Source organism: Sapajus apella, unplaced genomic scaffold, assembly GCF_009761245.1.
Source record: "Sapajus apella isolate SASKATOON/1434 unplaced genomic scaffold, GSC_monkey_1.0 scaffold92, whole genome shotgun sequence".
Classification (NCBI taxonomy): domain Eukaryota; kingdom Metazoa; phylum Chordata; class Mammalia; order Primates; family Cebidae; genus Sapajus; species Sapajus apella.
The window spans coordinates 6,457,151-6,483,253 of NW_022437032.1; the positions used below are offsets into that span (position 1 = coordinate 6,457,151).

Consider the following 26,103-nt stretch of genomic DNA (forward strand, 5'->3'; position numbering starts at 1 on the left):
CTGACTGTAAAAGAGAGTAGACGAAAATTCACATACAAAGACTCTTCCTGATCATTTCAACCCTTTTCTGGCCAACCTCTTGTCAGATCTGATGAGATCATCATTATTTTTAACTTTGTGTTGTCACTGACAAAGGGCTCGGACCACAGAGGGGAAGCGTCAGTACAGCCATTGTCTTGATGTTCTCCTGTGTTTCCATTACTAATACTACCCCCAAGCCCTTGTGGTTTTACCAGGATCTTTATGTTTTGTGGTTTTTTTTAGAGATGGGGGGATCATGGCGGGGAAGTCTCACACTATATTCCCCAGGCTGGTCTCAAACTCCTGCCGTTAAGTGATCCTCCCACCTCAGCCTCCCAAAGTGCTGGGATCATAGGTGTGAGCCATCACACCCATTTTACTGGATCTTTGTAAGCCATTCATCCTTGTCTGAGAGAACTAGTTAGCTTAAAACCAGAGAATAGAATCTGTAACCTGACTCAACCAGATGAATTAGTGGGAAGATGCTAGATTGTGCAACAGTAATGAACAAATCCACAGTCTTTTGACTTTACCTATCAAAGTTTTAAGAGAACTCACACCCACTCTTAAATGCCTCTGCCAGTATCTACACAGAGTCCATGCAGAAGCAGATTGCCTCAAGGAAATGGACATTATGCCCAGGAAGAAGACTGGAACCAGATACCTGTGAATGCTAGTCTCTTCACCACAGACACACGCACATGGCATTGCAGCTATCAAAGAAAGATGAGGGCTTCTTTGCCGACACCTCTAAGCTGAAGCACCCCAACTCCCCCCAGAGCACCTCTCCTTTCTCCATGGCTGCCTGACATATAGAGTAAACAGGGATGCTAATGTTAACTCATGGACTAAACATCAGTAAAACTTGATTTCTTGTTTTTTTACAGTAAAAGCTAGAAATGCCAGTCATTTGTTTCTGCGCTCCAGTGTATCATATTGTGCACACACTCATATTGGGGACCATCTCCTTAGCCTGTTATAAAGCATTTTGTAGGTTTCAAAGCACTTATTGTGTCCGCCTGGAGGAGACCAGAGGCCTCACCGCTGAGGAAGGGAATGATGTGTATCACTTTTGGGTGCAGGCATTTAAGAACAAGTGTGACCTGTCCACACTGTCCCTTCTGCCTTGGCAAGACTGGAGGCCACCTATTGAGATGATAGAGCCACTAGATCCTTGAGCCACCACCTAGAAAGGAACTATACTGGAGACCCATTAGATTCTCAGTGGAGAAAGATCAGAGACGTGATGGCACTTGCCTCAGGGTGCCCAGCCAGAATTAAAAGTAGGTCTTCCAACTACCCACATGTCCATTTCACCTCAATATGAATCTCTAGTGAGACTAAACTGCTATAATTTTATAATAGATGAGAAGGATCTATTGTTAAGCCACCCAAATGCCTCTTTCAAAAAGTAGGTTGGACATTAACCAATAAATCTGGCTATTGTCAAAAAAAGACCACTCACAGAGCCATTATTCTGACATTAGCCAGAGTGGTACCTAACCCCAGCATCTTTCTGCTACATAATTAGCTTCCATTAGCAACCCCAGCCACCTGGTCAGGCTCTCAGAGACTACCCTCTCCAGTCCCCCTCCTGCCAGACTCAGGGGACAAGGGAATTGGTTTGTGGCTGGCAGAACCCGAGGACACTGTCCTTGCCTAACACTTCCTGTGCTTCTCGTTTTTCATTCAATACATTGCTTTCTACAACAGGGATGGACCCATGCCATTCATCACGGTTAACATGGACAGTTCCTCCCTCACTTGCTCATGTCCTCAGCAAATATAGGGAATTGGCAATCACCCAGGTGGGGAGGACATTGTCCTGCATTTCCCCCCCCTCCAGAGACAAGCCTCCTCGTCTCCTCCTCCCTCTGCAGGGATCAGTTTCCAGTCTCTCCTCCTCCTCCACCAGAGGCCATTGTCCTCAGGTGCACAGGAGATGATGACGTCACCACCTCCCAGAATTCCTGCCTTTGGAGAGGCTCGTGGGAGCCTGGCTGGCCTTTTAGAAAGATGTTGCCCAACCCAGGGCTTATTAAGAGGAGTGCAGTTACCTCAGGGAGATGGTTGAAGTGAATGCATAAGTTAAAAACCAGACCCCAGGATACTAGGATAAGAAAAGTCCCAGGTATATATATATATATATTTTAAATAAAGACGGGCATCATAGTCTAGTAGACATCAGTTTAAACTCTCTCTCTACTATTACTTTCTTCTTTTATCTTTTTTCTTTTTTTTTTTTTTTGAGACAGAGTCTTGCTCTGTTGCCCAGACTGGAGTACAGTGGCGTGATCTCAGCTAACTGTAACCTCCACCTCCCAGGCTCAAGTGATTCTCCTGCCTCAGCCTCCTGAGTAACTGGGATTACAGTTGTGTGCCACCACACCCAGCTAATTTTTGTATTTTTAGTAGAGACAAGTTTTCACCTTGTTGGCCAGGCTGGTCTCAAACTCCTGACCTCAAGTGATCTGCCCACCTCAGCCTCCCAAAGTGCTGGGATTACAGGCCTGTGCCACCATGCCCAACCGTCTACTATTTTCTTAATTGTTCCTCTGGACATTTGTTCTCTAAGCCTCAATTTCCCCAATTATAAAACAGGACCTGTAGGATTGTTATCAGGACGAAATGAGATCCTTTGTTCCTTACATATGTATTGAGCACCTACTACGTGCTCTAAGGATTCAAGATTGAGAAAAATCAGATATAACCCCAGCCCTTACACGGCTTACAGTCTGCAGAGGTGGACATTACTGCAAAATTGCAACTTGGACAGTGTTATGAAGAGAAGGACATGGTACTATGAGAGTCTGTGATTGGGGATTTGATCTTGAGCCAAGAAGGATGAGTAGGAAGTAACCAGCTGGAGTGGAGGGTAAAGCATTCCAGGCAGAAGGAACAGTGTGGGAAAGGCCCAGTGGCAAGAAGACAGTGGAGACTATGAGTGACCAAAGGAAGGTTACTGGTTAATGTGCCTGAAATGAGAGGGCAGACAGCAGCATGGAACAAGAGAAGGCTGGAGAGTTAGTCAGGCAGGGAGAGTCTAAGCAGCTGTAACAATGAGACCCCAAAATACAGTGAGTGGCTTAAACAAGATGGATGTTATGAGACAGACCAGGAGCTGGCAAACATTTTCTGTAAAGGGCCAGTCTTACATCTCAGATCCAAGACAGTTGCTCCAACTCTGCCCAGCACATCTTCCTCCCAGCCAGCAAGGAGGAAAAGGAGACAGAGCTTGTATTATTTCTGCCTACCTTCCATTGGCCAATGTTAATCACATGTCCACATCTAACTGCAAGGGAAGCTGGGAAATGCAGTCTTTAGTCTGGGTAGCCCTGGGTCCAGCTAAACTCTATGACAATGGAAGAGGGAAAGAATAGATATTGGTGACAGCTAGTGGTCTTCACAATAGCATGCCAGAGAGTGGTTTTGGGGAGGCCAGAAAGAAGTCCTGATGGGGAAGTGTGGGGACTGTGCAGGTGGAGAGAATGGAACAAATGCACACACATTGGTGAACTCAATTCGATAAGACTTGGCAATGACAATGGATCGGGTATGGGGAAACGGGATAGGGCAGGATATAACAAATGTGACCCCCGCGTTCCTGGCTTGTGCAGTCCAAGGCAGGTCTTGTCTGGAAAGTTCTTCATACCCTTTGGCAGGTGTTGTCTTCATTATTGCATCATGTGGGTGGGTGACAGCAAACCCAGCTGCCTGCAGAGACGATCACAAAACAGGCGAAGGGCCTGTGGCACTCTGGGGAGCCGGTTCCTGTCCCAAGGGGTTCCTTAGCTCCAGCCAGTGGTTGCCACTGAGAATGCAGGTTGAGTGAAGAAAAGAATCTGAGAATCTGGATTTTTATGTAAAATCTCCCAATTTTGAAACTCGGTCAACCAAGTAAAAATAAACTCAGCAGCAAAGACTCTGGGTTATAATGGCTAGGGCGCCCTCCGCAGTGGCCCTCCGTCCTCTTTCCATCATTGTGACTGTTTTCTTCTCATGGCGAAGGCCTCTGCCGTCATCCTTTGTTGTACAAGCACGGGATTCCTGTCCCTTTGTGCCCACGAGCGCCCCCTGCAGGCTCCTGACTCCAATATCTCACCAAGCCTCTGCCAGGGGCCCCTGCCTGCAGCAGGTGCGGGCAACCCCATCAGCCTGCTCCCAATCCCCTTAATTGGATCTGTACCAGTGACCCTTCTAATTAAAACTCCCCAGTTGTAATCCCCACTTAAAGCTGGGGGAAGCGGAAGCACCATAAAAGGACCGAAGGTTTGATGGGCCGGCAGCCGCCTCCTCCTACTTCCTTGAAAATGTCTTGGGGGAAACCCACAGACCTGAGATCAAGTCTGTGGATCTGGAACTACCGCTTACAAGTAGCGTGACTCTGGAAAAGTCACTTCATTCCCTGAGTCTCGGTTTCCTTTATGTGCTTGTTCATTCATTTGTCAGCTGTATAAGATGCACCCATCAGTAGCAAGCACTGTTTCAGGAGAGAACATGGCAGTGAACAAGCCTGACCCAGTCCAGGCCCTCCTGGAGCTGATACTTCAGTGTGGGACAGAGTGGAGAAAACAATTTCAGCTCGGCAGGACCAGGGCTGTGATCAGAGATGCGCAGGGGCTGTGGGAGCCCAGAGAACTGGCATACCCAATCCAGACCAGGGGCCCAGAGAGGGCTCGCTGGGGCAAGTGGCCCCAAAGCTGAGGCCTGAATAGGCAGTAGGAACCAGCCAGGAGAAGGGGGTTTGCAGTAAGAGGAAGGGGCCTCCAGGCAGAGGGAACAGCAAAGGTCTGGAGGTGCAAGCACCCACAGTGGTGCAGTTTGGGAATTGTAAGTAATTTCTCCAGGATTCAGTGTGGAATACAGTGGGTAACAGGGGAAATGGTCAGGAGAGAGAAGAAAGGTGATCTTAATATAAAATCCAGATCTCTTCATCAGGCCTCTTCAGGCCCGCCCCACTCTCCCCTCTCGCTCGGCAGCCCCAGCAACGCTGAGCTTCTTTGTGTTGCTTGATATTCCAGGCTTGTTCCCACCCCAAGGCTTTCATACGTGCTGTGCCTTCCGCCTGGAATATTCGCATCTTTTTTTTTGAGACAGAGTCTCGTTCTGTCGCCCAGGCTGGAGTCCAATGGCACGATCTCAGCTCACTGCAACCTCTGCCTCCTGGGTTCAAGCGTTCTGTCTCAGCCTCCCGAGTAGCTGGGACTACAGGCACGCACCACCGCGCCCGGCTAATTTTTTGTATTTTTAGTAGAGACGGGGTTTCACCGTGTTAGCCAGGATGGTCTCCATCTCCTGACCTCGTGATCCGCCCACCTCGGCCTCCCAAAGTGCTGGGATTACAGGCGTGAGCCACTATGCCCGGCCCGAATATTCGCATCTTTGAATGACACACATTCCTTATCTTTAAGTGTCAGCAACCAGATACCTCCTAAGAAAAGCCTGCCGTAGGCACACAGCCTCCCATGAGCACACAGCCTCCCATGGACACCCCTAGTGCTTCTTCATCAATCCACTTGGTGTGCTTTTCTCAACAACTCACAGCACATAACACTATCTGACGTCACCTTGCCTCTTTCCTGGTTTATATTTCTGGGTTTTTTGGTCTGCCTCTCACTACCTGTTCTGTGAGGCTAGGAAATTGTCTTCCTTATTCATGCAGCAAACTCAGCAACTAGGATAGCATTTAGTAAATGCCCAATAAGCACATCCCAACTAAATGCACAGGAATTGGAACTTAACTGGGAGAATAGGGAGTCACTGCAGGGCTCTCAGCAGCTCTGTGGCTTGTTCAGCTTCTTCTCTCCTGTGAACTATCCCTGTGTTAGGGGGATGGAAAGCAATTGGCTAGCATGGGCAACGTGGCGAAACCCCATCTCTACAAAAAATACAAAAAGGGAGATTGAGGCTGCAGTTAGCCAAGATCACACCCTGGCACTCCAGCCTGGGCAACAGAGTGAGATCCTGTCTCAAAAAAAAAAAAAGAAAAAACAAAAGTCCGGTTGCGGTGGCTTACACCTGTAATCTCAACACTTTGGGAGGCCGAGGCAGGTGGATCACCTGAGGTCAAGAGTTTGAGACCAGCCTAACCAGCATGGTGAAACCCCGTCTCTACTAAAAAATTAGCTGGACGTGGTGGCAGGCATCTGTAATCCCAGCTACTCGGGAGGCTGAAGCACAAGAATCGCTTGAACCCGGGAGGTGGAGGTTGCAGTGAGCCAAGATCACTCCACTGCACTCCACCTGGGTGATAGAGCAAGATGCCATCTCAAAAAAAGAAAGAAAGAAGAAAGAAAGAAAGAAAGAGCGAGAAAGAAAAGAGAGAAAGAAAGAAAAGCAATGGGCTGCCCTTTATGGAAAGATGGAAAGCAATTTTTATATAACTTTATTGAACTTTACTTTACATATCATATAATGCACCCATGTCCAGCATACAATTTGATAATTTTTAGTAAATTTTATCAAGTTGTGCAGCCTTTGCCCTAAATCAGTTTTTAGAACACTTTCATCCCAATGACATTCTTTATGCTCATTAACTGTTAATCCCTATCCCCCACCCTGGCAACGACTAACCTACTTTCCATCTCTGTAGATTTGCTTTATCTGGACATTTCACATAAATGGAATCATATAGTACATGGCTTTCTGTGTCTGACTTCTCTCATTTACCGTAATGTTTTCATGGTTCATCTGTGTTGTAGCATATATCAGTACTTCATTCCTTTTTATAGATGAAGAATATTCCATTGTATGGATAGCTGTATTTTGTTTATCCATTCATCAGTTGATGGACATTTGGGTTGTTTCCACTTTGGAGCTATTATGAACAGTGCTGCTATAAATCTGCACATTTATGAAGAGCAATTTGCAAGCCCTCAGCACTAGGTGCAGCTTCCAGCTTGCCAGAGCTTCCAGTGGTACTGAACAGTGGTGACCGCAGTGGGCTGTGTGACCGTGGGCAAGTCGCTTCTCTTCTCTGCTTGAGTCTCCCCATCTTCCCAGCGAGGAGCTTGAGCCCTTTTCTGCCTGGACAGTCTGTGCCTCATCCACATTGCTGGAACAGCAGGGAAGTGTGCAGAGGCCACGGTAAACAGTCTGTAGGCCTCTGTGATCAACAGCCGGAGCTGACAATTAGGATGGGGAGAGCCTGGCTCCAGCACTCCTGAATTTCACCCTAGGGATCTGCACCTGCCAGTCTCTTCCCCCAGAGGACCAAAGCCCCCTCTCCCATCTGGTGCAGACAGGTAGGCTCCAGAATCCAGAACTTCTTCACAGGGAATTTGGGGACAGCCTCCCTGTCTCTGGTGCTGGCTCCTGCCTCTGCCCCCGGGTTCCTGGAGTTCTGCCAAATCCAATTGGGCTCAGATCCCAGAAAAGCAGAGGCTTGTCCAGGCCTGAGCTGGGGCCAGAGGACTCCCAGGTGGTAGCTGGTTCCCTACTCCTCGGGCTTATCCCAGAAACCAAATCAACACAGTCCATCTGGGTCCATGAGCTGTTTGGAGGATGCCTGCTGCCTTAGGCAGTCACTGGGGGTCTACACTCCTACTCCTAGTTTCCAGAAGCAACCAGTACAAGGGTTGGGGTGGGGTTGACCATAAATTATCTGAATATTTATTTATTTGACATGGAGTTTCCCTCTTGTCGCCCAGGCTGGAGTGCAGTGGCTCGATCCCAGCTCACTGCAGCTTCCATCTCCCTGGTTCAAGCAATTCTCCTGCCTCAGCCTCCCAAGTAGCTGGGATTAAAGGCATCTACCACCAAGCCTAGCTAATTTTTGTATATTTAGTAGAGATGGATTTCACCGTGTTGGCCAGGCTGGTCTCGAACTCCTGACCTCAGGTGATCCGCTTGCCTTGGCCTCCCAAAGTGCTGGGATTACAGGTGTGAGCCACAGCACCCAGCCCTGAATAATAATTTACTAACAGTATATATTAAGTGGCTGTTAGGTGGCAAGTGCTGAGTTACCTTCATCTTCATTTTAGAAAAAGGAAATAGAGGCTCAGAGAGGGGGAGTGACTTGTCCAAGGCCACACAGCTGGGGAACAATAGCCCTGGGACTCAAACCCAAGTCCAAAATCAGCTTATAAACAAATGTAAAGCTGTGGAGAAATAAATACAGTAAAAGTTAAGCGTGACTGTGCCACTAGCTAAGGGCATTTTGATTTAATTGAATTCTCATTGCAATCTTGCAATGATCCCTGTCTTACAGGTGGGGAAACTGAGGCACAGAGGGTGTAACTCACATTGGGAAGTTCCCTAGGCAGGAAGTGTGGCCCTGACTCTAAGGGCTTCATTGAGTCTGGAAAAGAAAAAGATCTTACAGGTGGGGCCAGGAGGGATGGGGCAGGGGAGACCCCCAGTGCTGCATTACCACACATGCTGTGTGATGCACATTCACGCAGACAGACGCCAGGTGCACTCCAACCCTCCCAACCCAACCCTGCGCAGCGGCATTGCCCCCACCCCACAACCCTGGGATCCAGTGGGGCCTCTGCCCCTGCTTTCTCCTTTTCTAGGCCTCCTTAAGCTGAGCGGAAGGGAGAGAGAGGGCACAATCTCAGGTACAAAAGAGGTGCCTGCCATAGAATAACAGGCCCCATGGTCTGTACAATAGCTGGGTGCATAATTCATGCATCTGTCAGCAGAACATCAATTATGTGGGCCTTCCCTGGAGTTGTCTGGGGTTAGAAACTGGAGCAGGCTTCCCCTGCTAGCCTCTGGGGAAAATAGGACCTCCCAGCTCTTAAAGGAACAGACTCCCCAGGAATCTGTTCCTCCCTGTGCAGGTGCCCTCCTGCCAGGAGTCACAAGATGAGAGCAGCTTCTCGTAGGGCTCAGCTTAAAGCCCACTGGCTGCCCACTCTGACCCACTCTGTGTCCCCCACTCCACAATTGTGAGCGGCTGACTACTGGTATATCCCAGAGTGTCTCAACCTCGGTACTACTGACATTGCAGACTGGATCATTCTTTGCCGTGGGGGCTGTCCTGTGCTCTGTAGGGTGTTTCGTGGCATCCCTGACCTCCACCCACAAGATGTCAGGAGCACCCCCCAATCAGTTGTCACGACCAAAAATTTCTGCCAAAATCGCCGAGTGTCCCAAGGAGTAAAAATCATCCTGTTAAAAACCACTAGTATGTCCTCATTTTACAAATAAGGAAACTGAGGCAGTGAACATTTAGATACCCAAGGCCATTCCACCAATGAATGGCAAGAGCTAGAATTCCAACCCCAGGACCCACACTCCTCACCTAAAGTGTGCTGCCAAGATGTTATTCCAACAATCACATCTTTATTTTGATGAATATTTAATACATATAGCCCTGGCATGAAAAATCAGCAATTTTGCATATTATTTCTTAGAATAAGCCTAAAATAAAATATAGAAGGTGAGTGGGCTTTTTTGATTTTTTGTTTTTACCATTAAGGAAGGAGTGGTACAAGTGGCAAAGTACATGTGGCATACTGTCAAAACTGAGCCAAGTCCAGGTGCAGTGGCTCACACTTGGAATCCCAGCACTTTGGGGCCCTGGTGGGACCATTGCTTGAGGCCAGGAGTTCAAGGCCGGCCTGGGCAACATAGTAAGACCCCATCTCCACAAAATATAGCCAGGCGTGGTAGCATGCGCCTGTAACCCAAGCTACTTGGGAGGCTAAGGCAGGAGGATCTTTTGAGCCTTGGCATTCAAGCTGTGATTGCACCACTGCACTCCAGCCTGGGCCACAGAACTAGACTCTATTTCTTAAAAAAAAAAAAAAAAAAAATTGCAACAAAATGACAATTTAGGGACCCATGCATTCTTATTGAAAATTATACAGAGAAACAAAGGGATGAAAAGCTGCACACAGAGGTCATCTCTGGAGTGGGAAGGACACACAGGAAGTGTCAGTGTCGCTGCTGCCTGCTCTGTGTCTCCGTTTGGGTGGTAAGTTCTAGGTGTTCATTTGATTATGGTTCATAAATTATATAAAAATTAGGTCTACTTTTGTATATATCTAACATTTTATTTTATTTTTGAGACAGAGTTTTGCTCTTTCTGCCCAGGTTGGAGTGCAATGGCATGATCTCAGCTTGCTGCCATCCCCACATCCTGGGTTCAAGTGATTTACCTGCCTCAGCCTCCAGAGTAGCTGGTATTACAGTCACCCGCCACGACGCCTGCTAATTTTTTGTATTTTTAGTAGAGACAGGGTTTCACCATGTTGGCCAAGCTGGTCTTGAACTCCTGACCTCAGGTGATCCACCTGCCTCAGCCTCCCAATATGCTGAAATTACAGGCATGAGCCACCACACCCAGCCTCAAACATTTCATTTTATAAAGTGTTACAGAATTTTTCTTTTTCAATGGGTATAAATCAAGAAACTCAAAACCTATTTTTTTAAAACATGGCATGTGTCAGACTTGACTATATTTTTAAAAAATCAGGAAGTTATAGAACCCCTGAGGCTAAGGAGGCGCCAGAGCTGGACCATCAGGGCACCGGCACTCTCTTGCCCCCTGTGGCATCCCCATGTCTAGCCTAGTGCCTCACGCAGAGTAGATGACCAAGAAATATTTCCCAGACCGGTACAGTGTTTCACACCTGTAATCCCTAAAACACTCCTAAATACAGTGTTTTAGGAGGCCAAGGCGGGAGGATAGCTTGAGCCAAGGAGTTCAAGACCAGCCTGGGCAACATAGTGAGACCCCATCATTACAAAAATGTTAAAAATTAGTTGGGCTTGGTTGTGCTGTCCGGTAGTCCTAGCTCCTTGGGAGGCTAAGGTGAGAGAACTGCTTGATCATAGGAGTTTGAGGCTGCAGTAAGCTATGATCACAGCATTGCACTCTAGCTTGGGCAACAGAGAAAGACCCTGTCTCTAAAAACAAAACAAAACAAAAAAGCTGAATTCTGCTCCTGACCCTTCTATCTTTATGAACTTGAGCAACAGCCAACAAATACTTGGGGTGCACCTGTCAGGTATCCCGCCGTGGGTTAAGTGCTGGAGGCACAGAGAAAAACCTCAGAACCCATCCCCATCCTCCCAGTGCTCACAGATTCTGGGCAGCAATAAGCACACTTGCTAACATGCACGCACACTCACACACACACACACACACCACATGCGTGCAAACATGCACACACACTACACACGCATATACACATACACACTACACATGCATGCACATGCACACACTACACATGCATGCACATACATGCACACACACTACACGCATATACACATACACACTACACACACATGCACATGCACACACTACACATGCATGCACACACATGCACACACACTACACATGCATGCACACACATGCACACACACTACACGCATACACACACACTACACGCATACACACACACTACACACGCATGCACACACACATACCCACACACAGACACGCGCGTGTCTGTGATGGGATATGTGTGGTAAGTATCCCCAAGGTATGTTAAAATGGTGAGGGAAGCCCAAGGATGGAGCCGTCAACCCTGCCTGGGGAAAGCAGGGAGAACTCCAGAGGGAAGGGGTCGCATGGGCTGGATTTGGAAAGATGGATTGGAGTTCACCAGACCGCGAGCAAGAAGCTCGGGCATGCCGAATTGACCAAAGATAGCGCGTGGTTAGAGGATTGTGAATTTTGAGACCCCATGGCAGGAGTGGCCAGAAAGAGGGGTCAGAGTCAACATGAGAAGGACTTGACAACCATGCATCCCTACTGAGGATTCACTGCAGGGCCAGAAACCTCTCACACTCACCCATGCAGCAATTGGGTTTACTTACAGGATACAGGAGGCAAAGATGGAGACCAGGCCACCCCGACACTGGGTGATCTGAGCGGATGGGTGGTGTGCGCTGAGATTTCCCCTGTGATGATGGCTGGCATCTATTAGGCACTCACCGCGTGTGGCTGGAAGCTGTTCTAGCACTTTGCTTGTACTAACACATTTAATCTACACAGCAGTTCTCTGAGGTAGATACTGTTATTATCAGCCTGTTTTCTACATAAGGAAACTGGGGCTCAGAGAGGTTGAAGAACTTGCGTGGTGTAAGGAAATGGCAGAGCTGAGGCTTGAACCTCAAGCAGGCTGACACCAGAGCCCCCCCCCCGACCGCCGCCTCTTAACTGCTGCCCTCTGCACCTACTGTGACCCTCCTGCAGTCCCCACTCCTCCTTCCTCTGCATCTTCCCTTCATTCTCTGGCTTCTCTTGAAGGTTCAGCTTTCTTTGTCTTTTTCTTTCATTTCTTTGTTTTATTTGTTTGTTCGTGTGTGTGTTTGTTTTGAGATGGAGTCTTGCTCTGTTGCCCAGGCCGGAGTGCAGTGGTATGATCTCCGCTCACTGTGGCCTCTGGCTCCCAGGTACATGTGATTCTCCTGCCTCACCTCCCAAGTAGCTGGGATTACAGGAGCCACCACTATGCCTGGCTAATTTCATTTCTTTTGTTTCTTTTTTTCCTTTTTCTTTTCTTTCCAGACAGGGTCTCTCTCTGTCACCTAGGCTGGAGTATAATGGTGCAGTCAAGGCTCACCACAGCCTCAACCTCCTTGGGCTCAAGAGATTCTCTTGCTTCAGCCTTCCAAGTAGCTGATACTATAGGCATGTGCCACCACTCCCAGCAGATTTTTTACTTTTTGTAGAGACGGAGTCTCACTGTATTGCCCAGGCTGGTCTCGAACTCCTGGGCTCAAGCAATCCCCCCACCTCAACCTCCCAAAGTGCTGGGAGTCCAAGTGTGAGCCACCATGCCTAGACTAAAGTTTAGCTTTCTCTCATGTTTTCATGGCATCTCTGTCCCCTGTATTTGGAAGATAGTTGCTTGAGGGTTGAAACTGATTCAAGCCTAGATTCTATTTAACATTTAATTCAGGGACTCACCCTCCCGTAACCCACTTACCACCTGAGTTCCTGAGCTCAAATTCTCAAAGGTACGTTGGCTAAGCCCCAGTGTACAGATTGGCCCAGCCTGGATTTTCTATCCAACCTTGGTGCTCTGATCAGTGGCAGCCAGGATCAAATGATACAATCATGGTGACCAGGCTCCCCTTCCCACATAGCGGGGGCAGAGGAAGAGAAACGGAAAATCTCCAAAAGGAAGATGGGTATAGGAGACCCAGTAGACAGGTCTGGGGGCTTGGATATTTTCATGAGGAGTCCTGGAGATTTATTAAGCAAAGAAGTAATGTGATTGGATTTGTATTGTTGAAAAAAAAAGAACCTCAGAGCAATTTATTACATCTATTTGCTTTTCTGCACAGGCTGTAGACTGGCCTAGATTCCATTAATTTCAGTGTATATTCTTTGAGCCCTTTCTCCGGGCCAAGCTCTCTTCTGATCCAGGGGACTCAAAGATAGTTAAGTCAAGGTCTTTAGCCCCCAAAAGCACATAGTTCCAATCAGGAGTAAATATGAGCCCAGAATGTCTGTGCCTCCCTGGGAATTACCTACAAAAGCTTGAGTGTCTAGGCATTTTTCTAGTGAAAGGTTAGCTTTCATCTGATTTTTTTTGCTTTTGTTCTTTTATAGAGACAGGGTCCCACTATGTTGCCCAGGCTAGAATCGAACTCCTAGCCTCAAATGATCCTCCTTCCTAGGCCTCCCAAAGTGCTGGGATTACAGACATGAGGCACCATATCCAGCAGCCTTAAGAGCTCATGTTCTTGGGTTATACAGACCTGGGTTAAAATGCTGGATCTTCCACTTACTAGCTGTGGAAACCCAAGTGTCCGCATCTGTTCAATGGAGCTAATAGCACTGAACAGGGTTATTATAAGAACGAAACGAACTATTGCATGGAAAGTGCCTAGCCTACAACCAACACCCCATAAAGGTTAGCTATTATCATTAGTATCATCTCTGTGAAGGTAGTTCCCCACCCAGTGTGAGCCACCAGTCTAGATCAGAAGTCAGCAAATTATGGTTCACAGGCCAAATTCAGTCCACTGCCTGTTTTTATAAATAAAGTTTTATTGAAACACAGCTATGCCCATTCATTTATGTATTATCCAAGGTTGCTTTCATGCTGCAGCTGCAGAGTTGAGTTGTTGCAATAGAGAAGGCAGGGTTTCGGGGCCTATAAAATGGTTACTATCTGAAAAAGTATGCTTGAACCCTGGGCTTGCTGATAGCTTTAAAACATTTCATTTCTCTGGGCCTTGGTTTCCACATCTGGACAATAAATGGATTAAAATAAATTCACTTTTTGTCCCATTCAGTCATTAAATGGCTAGTGAGATGTGAAAATGCTCTTGAACACTGAGGAGTGCCCTGTATGATGATCATCCCGTGGGGCAGTTAATAACTAAATCCCACTCTCTTCTCCTCACAGATCCTTGCCATAATTTCCATCATGTTCATCGTCCTCTCCACCATTGCCCTGTCCCTCAACACGCTGCCTGAACTACAGAGCCTCGATGAGTTCGGCCAGTCCACAGACAACCCCCAGCTGGCCCACGTGGAGGCTGTGTGCATCGCATGGTTCACCATGGAGTACCTGCTGCGGTTCCTCTCCTCACCCAAGAAGTGGAAGTTCTTCAAGGGTCCCCTCAATGCCATTGACTTGTTGGCCATTCTGCCGTACTATGTCACCATTTTCCTCACCGAATCCAACAAGAGTGTCCTGCAATTCCAGAATGTCCGCCGCGTGGTCCAGATCTTCCGCATCATGAGAATTCTCCGCATCCTTAAGCTTGCGCGCCACTCCACTGGCCTCCAGTCCCTGGGCTTCACTTTGCGGAGGAGCTACAACGAGTTGGGCTTGCTCATCCTTTTCCTCGCCATGGGCATCATGATCTTCTCCAGCCTTGTCTTCTTTGCTGAGAAGGATGAGGACGACACCAAGTTCAAAAGCATCCCAGCCTCTTTCTGGTGGGCCACCATCACCATGACAACTGTTGGGTATGGAGACATCTACCCCAAGACTCTCCTGGGGAAAATTGTTGGGGGACTCTGCTGCATCGCAGGAGTCCTGGTGATTGCTCTTCCCATTCCCATCATCGTCAATAACTTCTCTGAGTTCTACAAGGAGCAGAAGAGACAGGAGAAAGCAATCAAGCGGCGAGAGGCTCTGGAGAGAGCCAAGAGGAATGGCAGCATCGTGTCCATGAACATGAAGGATGCTTTCGCCCGGAGCATTGAGATGATGGACATTGTGGTTGAGAAAAATGGGGAGAATATGGGTAAGAAAGACAAAGTGCAAGATAACCACTTGTCTCCTAACAAATGGAAATGGACAAAGAGGACACTGTCTGAAACCAGCTCAAGTAAGTCCTTTGAAACCAAGGAGCAGGGATCCCCTGAGAAAGCCAGATCGTCTTCTAGTCCTCAGCACCTGAATGTTCAGCAGCTGGAAGACATGTACAATAAGATGGCCAAGACCCAATCCCAGCCCATCCTCAATACCAAGGAGTCAGCAGCACAGAGCAAACCAAAGGAAGAACTTGAAATGGAGAGTATCCCTAGCCCCGTAGCCCCTCTGCCCACCCGCACAGAAGGGGTCATCGACATGCGAAGTATGTCTAGCATTGATAGCTTCATTAGCTGTGCCACAGACTTCCCTGAGGCCACCAGATTCTCCCACAGCCCTTTGACATCACTCCCCAGCAAGACTGGGGGCAGCACAGCTCCAGAAGTGGGCTGGCGGGGAGCTCTGGGTGCCAGTGGTGGTAGGTTTGTGGAGGCCAACCCCAGCCCTGATGCCAGCCAGCACTCTAGTTTCTTCATCGAGAGCCCCAAGAGTTCCATGAAAACCAACAACCCCTTGAAGCTCCGAGCACTTAAAGTCAACTTCATGGAGGGTGACCCCAGTCCACTCCTCCCGGTTCTGGGGATGTACCACGACCCTCTTAGGAACCGGGGGAGTGCTGCGGCTGCTGTCGCTGGACTGGAGTGTGCCACGCTTTTGGACAAGGCTGTGCTGAGCCCAGAGTCCTCCATCTACACCACAGCAAGTGCTAAGACACCACCCCGGTCTCCTGAGAAACACACAGCAATAGCGTTCAACTTCGAGGCAGGTGTCCACCAGTACATTGACGCAGACACAGATGATGAGGGGCAGCTCCTCTACAGTGTGGACTCCAGCCCCCCCAAAAGCCTCCCTGGGAGCACCAGTCCGAAGTTCAGCATGGGGACAAGATCAGAGAAAAACCACTTTGAAAGCTCCCCTTTACCCACCTCCCCTAAGTTCTTAAGGCAGAACTGTATTTACTCCACAGAAGCATTGACTGGAAAAGGCCCCAGTGGTCAGGAAAAGTGCAAACTCGAGAACCACATCTCCCCTGACGTCCGTGTGTTGCCAGGGGGAGGAGCCCACGGAAGCACACGAGATCAGAGCATCTGAACTGCCCTGCCTTGGAGGAGAGACTTTTGGGTGAGGTCCAAAGAGGAGAGCTGTTCAGCTTACCTGCCACAGAGCTTTTCTGCATGAACTCTGAAACAGAAAGGCTCTGTAAAGCCCTCAGAGAGAAAAGAAACTCCAGAGAAGGCTCCCTAAGACCTTGAGAGCCATGACAGGTCCATCAGCATGAAGTTGGCCAAGCCATCGGGCACAGCGCCTCCTTGTAACAATTCTCTTGCCCTCTTTGGGAGATGACATGAGTGGAACTCACAGCCACCACTACTACCATTCTAGACAGGACCGAGGCCACATACTCACCATTCTTCTCTCATGGCTGTCCATCTCAGTCTCGGAGGGCAACATTTCCAGTCCTCCTGGCTTCAGCTGGAGAAGGATGCAGGAACGAGTGGCTGGTATTGAAAGAGTGGGTTGACCAATTTGGTATTGGATGTTGCCCGGCCACCCCTAGGAACACCTGTTCATCACCTCCTGGATGGATTCCACTGTTAGACGGCTACAGGGAATGATCGTTCACGGGGAAGTCTCTGCGCCATAAGCCACGATCCCAGCGCAAAACCCTTATTCAAATGTCTTCATTGACTTCAGTATTCCGTAGTACCTGAGTTTTTATTTTGAGATATCATCAGGGTGAGTTGCACCACTTGTACTCAATTCTAATTGCCCCCTGGCGATCTGGGAAGGGTTCAGAAGGTGGGCACCCAGACAACAGCATGAACTCAGAGCATTGCTTTAGGGTTGAAGGAGGAACACGCTTTCTTTACATCACTAGTGTAGACTCAAAAGGTATGCAAGTGTCAAATATGCAAAAGAAATAGTTTATTCAAGGAGACTGTGTGTTACTGAAGAACAGCATAAAAATATGATTTTTTTTTACTTGCAAAAATGAAAGGAAAAAAAATACCCCGCAATACCCTGCATTGAAATGCCTAGTTCAGACTGAATAATTCCTGCTGCAGCAAGGAAAGTACCTATTATAATAGAAATTCTGTTTTGTTTTCTGTGGTTTTCAAGCTAAAAAAAAAGTTAAAATAAAAAGCACTTTATGTTTTTCAAAAATAAGTTCTGCCAGGGACAGTGTCCACATCTTGCACTTTAAAACAAGCACTATTTCCCGTGGGCCAATTGTTGGAACTGTGATGGATTGTTGCTACCTGCCTGTTTCTGGCCACCATGGGTAATATTGTGCTGGTATTACTGTCTGCCATATCAAAGTCTGTGGGCTCCTTCCCTGCCCCTCTGAAGCCTTCCCTTAACCCTCATGGGTCAGGAGGGGTTCTTGCCCCTTGGATGGGGCCTCTCATGAAGTCAAGTATACAGGAGACATGCACATCTCAAAAGGACACAGTGACAGTTGGACATTGGGTGTTTTACTCTGTTCTCTTTCTTGTCAACCAGCTATTGGTTTTTCAGTGTCACTGTCTGTACTAAAAGCTCAATTCTCCTTCCTGCAGCCATCAGTGCAGCCAGTACAGACAAAAGCAATAAGTATTTGTGTGCATCTTGAGTGGTTCTGGTGTATTTCTTGGTGTTGGTTTTCCCGTCCTAGTTTGATGACCTGGCATTGTCCTGCCTGCTTTTAGTCCAACAGTGTGGTGTTATTAGTCATGCCTCAGTACACTGGCATTGGGTTGAACCACTGATTAATACAATGCTATGGTGTTGGCTCATCTGTCAGTAAAGACGACATGTTATTGGTCTGCCTGTCTGTAGCTCAATGGAACAATGTTGTTCTCTTAATGTAATGTTGATGGATGGTGTCCCAAGTACAATAGTGTAGTTCTTCCTATCCTCAATGCAGTAACAGGCATATGTCTTCCCAGTGGAAGAAAGATGTGGCATTGGTTCACCTAGTCTTCAGTCTTAACATCATCTGTTGCTGGTCTGCCTATTAGTACAATGGTGTGATCCACCCCTCAGTACGCAAATATCATGGAGCTGTTCTGCCTGCCCTTCGTACAATGGCATAAGGTTGAGCCACCTGCCACACATATGATGGGATGGGATCATTCCACCACCCTTAAAAACGCGTATTCTCTGCTGTACACAAACCCAACTCATAACACTTCTCAGCATCTCCGGAGACTGTGGATCCCCCAAGAGGGTGCAGTCCTGTTCTTGCTGCATTAACAGAGAAAACAAGAACGTCACTCTTCCTAGGTATCTTCAGAGTATTCACGCACCAACTGCAAAGGGACTTAGGGGCAGGGAGAGTGTGAGGTCATCCCGTGCCAGCTGGCGCACCAGGCAGAGGAAGCAGCAGCACTCCCAAAACACTTTGCCGAACACACAGTCTGAGCGGGGGGCCTCTTGAGGAACAACTGTGGGACAGCTCTCCGCCAACCATCTCACATGTCTCTTCTTTGTTTTCATCACCATTAATGTCCACCATCAGCACAAATGTGAAAATTCAGGGAAAAAAAAATGCTTTTTGATAAAAGTAAATAGTTGTGATTTCCAATTCAGATATTTTTAGAGCTAATGCTATCTGTAAAAATTAATAATAATAATAATAATAATGTCTATTTTACATATCAGGAAAGTGAACATGTTTCAATATAGCCATATATATCGAGAAGGAACTTACCACCACTTCTTCCAATCAAGGCATTTCATTTGTTGGTTGAAGCAGATGAGAAGTGTACAGATTGAAAATGATTTCTTTGTTTTTTTAAATGAAAACCAATTGGTGCAACTCTCCTTGTAACCAAAGGCCCTTTCTGCCTTCTGTGGTCATGTAGGACCTGGCCCTACCTTCCTTGTGTATTTTGTCTGACCTTAAAGTAGCATTTTATTGAGTCACTTTTGAAGGACGAATTCAGAAGTATCATTAAGAACCTACCTTTTCAGGCTTCATAGCCAGAGTCCTATAGAGTTCTTATAGAAACAGAATAATTGAAATTCAGCATATACTATGCTTAGAAAGTATTCCGTTTGGGTTTGATTGGGTTTTTTTTCTTTTACTTGTGTGTGTATGTATTGGGGGAATATAGCTTTTGTTCTGTGTTCAATTCGAAATAGAGTATTATAAGTTTTCCCAGCCCCTCCACTCACTAAAAAGGATCATATCCAGATTTTAATATGTATACACCCAACCTGTATCTATGTACGTGAATATACACGCACTGGGAAATCTACCTAAGAGTCTTCACTGAGAAATTCACTTGATAGGAAGGTCCTGATAGAGAAGAGGAAAGCAATGGTCTAAAGGCAAATCCTGTTTTAACTTGGCAGTCCATTTCCCATTCATTCCTGAACCAATGACAGCAGAAAGAAACAAGTCAACCCAAACAAGTAAACTAGGGGCTGGACGCGGCAAATGGATGCTGGTCAGTTTGGCGAATTCAATGAAACTCATCAAGAACCCAGCTGAACTTGCGTTCCAACTTCCACCATTATCAGAAAGGGCTAGGGACCAGGTAGCTGTGTGTCCCAATCACACGGGGGAGCATCTGCCACCAGCGGTGAGAGAGGTGGGGAAGCTTTGGAGGAGACAGTATATTCACCTTTTTATCTTTGGGTAAAAGAAAACAACAGGACTTTGGTGCAGTAGATTTCTCAGTGCCTTCTTTAGGAATTCTATCTTAAGCACACTTCAAGGGGAAAGAAAAAAAGGAGAGAACATTTGTTCCCGTGAAGTCCCTTTCTCCAAAGGACTGGGGATCAAGAAGGAAGAAGAGTAAGAAGGAAAAACAACAAAATCCTGAGGAGGCCATTTCTTTTAACCCACCCAGCTTGCCCCTGAAAACTGCTGGTGATACAAACTTTTTCAAACTGACTCCCAGCTTCTCCACGTGTCTTGGTAACTGTAGCCTCGTCTCTGCCCTTTCTCCTAACAAGATCCATGTTTCTAAGGAGAAAAACAAAACAGTATTCTCTTCTGTAAAACTGTAATGTATTGTTGATATTTGTAACTATTGTATATTTCTGTCTTGCTCCAGTCCCAGCTGGAGTGTCTAGTTCATGGACAAGGGGATGTTTAAAATTCACCACGGACAAGGGCCACTAAAGCCAGGTCTCTATCTCTAATCTCTCTCCTGTCCTTATTTCTCTACCAACTAATCTCAAGTAACAATACCCCAGGCTTTTTTTCAGCCTCAATTCAAGTAACTTTGAATCAAAGGAGGGCAAGGCAAAAAGCCTCCGGACATGCTTCTTTGGGAAAGGACTTTTCCTGTAGCTGCAGAGTGGGCAGGAGGGAGAAGGGGCTCCCCTGAGACCCCAGCAGGACAATGGAAAGCTTCCAGCCCAGAGCTGATGTTTCCTCGCCTATCACTGCTTATAGGACAGCATCCAAATGCTTTCATGTCATTCAGCCCAGGCAACCCAAACCAGTCCTGGCTACACCCAGAAATAAGAGTTACCTCTGCATTTTCTGTTGCCATTTTTCTGGCTCTAGAAGTATCTGATGCGCGACTATGTCATAGAATGTCCACGCATCTCAGAGTAGTCTATTTTTCTGTTCAGATAAAATATATATATATATGTATTTTTAGCAAATTTATAATAGGGCAATTGAGTCTAATTTCTTCTTTTGTAATACAACAATATCATAGGAGTTTCATTGTTGGTCATTATCATAGCTGATGTTTTCTGGTCTTTTGCAGTTCCTACCATTGTCTCGTGGGCTGTTTTGGTTTTCTTCCCTTTGATTCTGATTTCTTGGGGGTGGGGAAAGACTTTGGGGTCTGACTTCCTTGTATAGGCATTTCTTGACTCTAGGCCTGGAGTCCATCAATGCTGTTACTTTTCTCATTCAGTTCTGTGTGTTTCTCCTATTCGTTGTTCTTAAGAATTCAGGGCATGAATGCAGGAATGAGACCCAGGGAAGCAGAGTTACAGATGGCCCTCAAAATCAGGATGGGATGTGGGCTGGTTTTACTTATATCTCACACCCCTCTAGGGATCTGAAGGGACTAAGTTTTCTCATCCCCAGAGATCTTGGAACCAAAAATCTCATGCAAGCAAACTCATCACTGGCATTTCTGAGATTCAGAACACGTATAAGCTCCTCCTGGCTGGGCTGCTCCCATGTCCAGCACCCTGTGGGTCTGTAACATTCATCAGATCTGAAGTCCAGAGCTTTTCCAGGTTCTCATGAACCTCACAAGAACATGCTGGGCCTCACATCTCATCGACTTGTTTATCAGTTCCTCATCACTTTGTTTATCAGTTTCGCATTTCAATCCTTTTTTTTTTTTTTTTTTTTTTTGAGACAGAGTCTTGTTCTGTTGCCCAGGCTGCAGTGCAATGCCGCAATCTTGGCTCACTGCAACCTCCCCCACCCAGGTTCAAGTGATTCTCATGTCCCAGCGTTCTGAGTAGCTGGGATTACAGGAGTGTACCACGACGCCCGGCTAACTTTTGTATTTTTAGTAGAGACAGGGTTTTGCCATGTTGGCCAGGCTGGCCTCGAATTCCTGACCTCAGGTGATCCGCCCGCCTTGGCCTCCAAAAGTGCTGGGATTATAGGCATGAGCCACTGTGCCCAGCCCATTTCAATCCATTTCTAACAGGCTCACCAAAAAAACAGTGGCTAGACACCCTTGCAGCCAAACCCTGAGAAGAGATGTCCCCAATTCTGCTAACTCATCTCCCCTTCCCTTGCCAGCTGCCTAGCTCCATAGAGCAGGAGGTATGTGGCAAGGACAGGGGTGCTTTTTCGACTTCCACCTATCCATGCCTGCAGGAGTTTTCCGACTGTCCTGACAATGAATTCCACGAGGCAGTTTTCAGCCCTGGGTAGGCAGAGGACATCTCACTATTCAGGATCTTCAGCAGAAAGTGATTCTCCATCCATCTACTCACACAGTAAGATGAAGAAAGCCCAGATAATCTCCAGCTTGCATTCGTTTAGGTTTTGGTAACCCACCCACCCCGCTGTCAGCTGCAGGGCTCGGAGCTCTGCCTAGAATCAGAAATTTGAGCCAAACCAGGACCCTCAAATGGCAGTGAGCCCTCCCATCGGATAACTCCCAAGAGGAAGCCAACTCAAATATGAATTTTTTATTCTGGACTAGGACACTAATCAGAGTTCTCCCACCCCACAGACTCTGATAGTCTGGTTTGAACCAGAGTCAAATAAAACAGGCTAGATTTTTTTTAACCTTTGCACAAGACCAATAAAAACAAAAAATTGTCTCCCAGTAGTTTCCTAGGTTTGATACCCAGATAAGCAAACACCCTTGCCTATGGCTGTGGCTGTTTTCATCAAGAAAGAGGTTATATAGTTTGCATTTCCATTCACTCTCCCCGATTTTAACTTAACTTAGATTTTTCTCCTGAACTTCTCCAAATGCCACCTTGAATTTGGGTGGGGCTCTGTTAATCGAGGGAACCCTCATCTTCACTTATCTAAGCCTAATTATCTGTTCCTCCCTCCAAAAATCCTGAAAAGATCTCCTAAAGGCTGGCCAGGATGGGGTGGAGTAGGGCAGTGCATCTGAAGAAGAAACCACTTAACTGCCAGATGGCTATATGCAAGTTCTCCAAAAATTTCTATTGTATGAAAGGAATGGGGTCAATTTCAGCTCAAATTAAGGAAGCCCTCCTAATAGGCTGGGTTTTCTGAATATGGAACTCAATGCCATGGTGGGCAGTGAGCTCCCTTATACCACAGGTGTTGAAAGAGGCTGGCTAGATGGTATACAAAATGGGCACTGTGGAGGGGCCCTAGCATTGCATGGAAACTGGGCTGAATATCCACAGAAATTTTCCCTCTTTGTTTCTTGGGGTGTGTGTGTGTGTGTGTGTGTGTGTGTGTGTGTGTGTGTGTAGGTGGTTTGAACATTCTGGGCACAAGCTCAAGCCACTGAGGCAAAGGCATGCCGCACGATTAGCAGGAATGCAACTTCTAGGCTTTGGCGCTATCGGAGGGGGTGCCTAAAAGACAAGTCTGCTTCCTTTCAGCTCCCTGTCTTGGAACATTTTAATGACTGTCAGTCACCAATCCAACCCATCCCCAGTGGCCTACCAGGTACCACATTGGGATGAGACTCATGCTACCCTTCCCCAGGCCAGCCAAGGAGCAATCCATGCTGTCCCCTGTCCCTGGCTGGCTGTCTTATGGTGCTTCAGCCCCTCCGCCCAGCTCCTGTGCCCTCACGAGCCTGGGGCTTTCTGTACAAAAGATGCAATGATATCTGTTCCCTACTAGTCAGCCCCACAATGAACAACTGCCCAGGCAATAGCAAATGGCTCCATCCTGAAAGGGCTTGTTTTTCTGGTAAATCAAACAAGAGATCCCACTCAAGACCTTCAAAACTCCCCCCGCCGTGAAAAAAAAATCCAGAAGGATCAAAAGAGAAAGGCATGTTTTAATCCAGTTTCACAGCAAAACCGGGTTCTGGCTGCCTTCAAGCAGAATGCCCACTCTCCTGCAGCTGTAGCCTTCTTTCCAAATCAGCCTGCATATTGCATTCTCCAAGGAAAGCCTTTGACAAGGGAGAGTTTATGTATAGTGGGTTGAGAGGAAGTGAGACTTCAGCCTCACGGTGAACCCAAGACCGGTTGGTCTTCTGTTGTTCTAGTATGAGGTGGGCAGGATGGTATGTTTCCATGAGCAGAATGAGCAGCTGCCTTCCCCTGAAGCCAAAATAACATAAAAACCAGCGTTTCAAGATTCCCTCCCAACTCCTCACTGGAAGCTCTGCCCTGCAGAATCACTCAAGCTGCAACAACACAAGGCTGCAACAATAGGAAAATTCAAGAACGTGTAGGAAACTCCCAAATCTGTCCCACTAGGATGTCCTCAAGGGCTATGCAGGGATCTTCCCATACTTCCTGCTTCCCTGAGCTGAACCAAGATTGGAAAGAGGCAGGCAGCAGAGAAGATGCCCAAGAAACTCTGACATCTCTACAGCTTGGTCCATGCCCCTTGGGTTTCACTGGGATTTGGGTCTCTCTCTTGGATGAGCTGAGTGTGCCTGAGTGGGTGGGGACAGGGAGGATTCTCCAGCCCTATCCTGACTTCAATCCAAGGTCAAAAATTGGGAACCTTATTTTCTGCACCAGGTACTCAGTGTTACCCCCAACATATGCCCTTGGCACCTGATGGTCATCCAACTTGTGTTTTTGTGAGTGAGTAAATGTGTGAATGGTTAACCTCTGAGTGGGTGACTGGACAAGTGAACATGTGAGTGAATGGGGGAGTTAATGAATCCCTACCTAACAGTGAAGGGAAGAAAAATGAGGAGCCCCTCTCCCACTGAAACCATAACTGCCCCATCAAAGTCATCTGTTCCTTGACTCAAGGTGACATCTCTATTTGATGCTTATAGGCCCCAAGCTGATAAGGGCCACATCCCTCTCAGAGCCACACTTCCTGGGGGCCCGCAGGGCAGCTCTGGCTTCCTTCCTCTTCCCCTACCCTGCATTTCTCAGCCTCATGTTGTATTTTAGCTCACGCGCGGCCCACGGAGGGGCCATCAGGTGGTTTCTGATGGACTAAGCCAAGGTTCGAAGTTGGGATTTCCCTTGATCTGGGAGTTGCTGGGGCAGAAACATAGGAGCCAACATCTGGAAACTGGATCACATTCCCTGAGCCATGGAAGTCCAGCTGGATATCAAGGCCAGCCTGCCCTCCAGCTTTTAGAGCCGAAGATCTCTTTTCTGAGCCCCAAAGCCGCCATGATAGCATGCCCCCAGATCCCATCAGCTAAGACCCTTTCCCTCCCAGGAACCCATGGTGTGAGGTTGGGGCTTTTCTGCCAGCAAAGCCATTCTGATCACCCCACCCTTGACAGGGGCCAAGCCAATCACATTAGCCATAAATGACCAATGTCCCCAGCCACTCTTTTCTCGGGGGTGCATTCATGGGTCCTGTTCATCTCTCGTCAGTTAACGTCTCTAGTCCTTCCCGTAAAGGTGAAAATGAACGTTGCGCATTTGCGCAATACACACATACACGCACACACAAACACACACCAACAAAAATCCCAGTGTCTTTTTATGCATGTGGTGAGATGAAATTGTGATCTTTGTGTGACCTCCAGCTGCTGTCCTGTCGTGTAAAATATGTTCAAATGTTTAAGAATTTCTAAGCAAATGGTCCCTTAATGAAGTCTGCAGAGTTCAATAAAAGGTATGGAAAAAACAAGCCTGGTGCAGTTTGTTTTATTTTTTGGAGGACACAGGGAGGTGAGGCAGGAAGCGCTGTAAGGGGACTTGAATCAGGGAGCCTGTCCCCAGGCAGCATCAACTTCTCTTCCCCCTGGAAGGAGGACAGGAAAATATAACTGGCTTGTCACCCCAACTATGCAAGCCAGTGGTAACCCACCCTACATGATATTTATGAATCGAAGCTCCAACTCTGGTCATTTGGTTCTCATGTCAACTGTGGCTGGGCATCTCATTAAAAGCTGTCTAACAATAGAAGATATAAGCTCAAATGACTACTGGGGCAGAGCAGGCAGCATAAATGAGTAAAGTGACCTAACTAAGAGACATAGGGATGGTAGTGAGTATGGTAAACGACAGAACACAGCCAGGCGCGGTGGCTCATGCCTGTAATCCCAGCACTTTGAGAGCCTGAGGCAGGCGGATCACAAGGTCAAGAGATCGAGACCATCCTGGCCAACATGGTGAAACCCTGTCTCTACTGAAAAGCCGGGCATGGTGGTGCGTGCCTGTCGTCCCAGCTACTCGGGAGGCTGAGGCAGGAGAATTGCTTGAAACTGGAAAACGGAAATTGCAGTGAGCCAGGATCATGCCACTGCACTCCAGCCTGGCGATAGAA

General features: G+C 47.4%; 1 protein-coding gene across 1 annotated transcript in view; it reads left to right on the top strand.

Annotated features, from left to right (window-relative positions):
- The window catches only part of KCNB1 (potassium voltage-gated channel subfamily B member 1), a 116,175-nt gene extending 90,711 nt beyond the window's left edge, over positions 1-25,464 (top strand). The window contains exon 2 of the mRNA XM_032256032.1: positions 14,343-25,464. Coding sequence (XP_032111923.1) covers positions 14,343-16,352 — 2,010 coding nt within the window. The 3' untranslated portion in view covers positions 16,353-25,464. The remainder of the gene's footprint in view (positions 1-14,342) is intronic.
- The last annotated feature ends 639 nt before the right edge of the window (positions 25,465-26,103 follow it).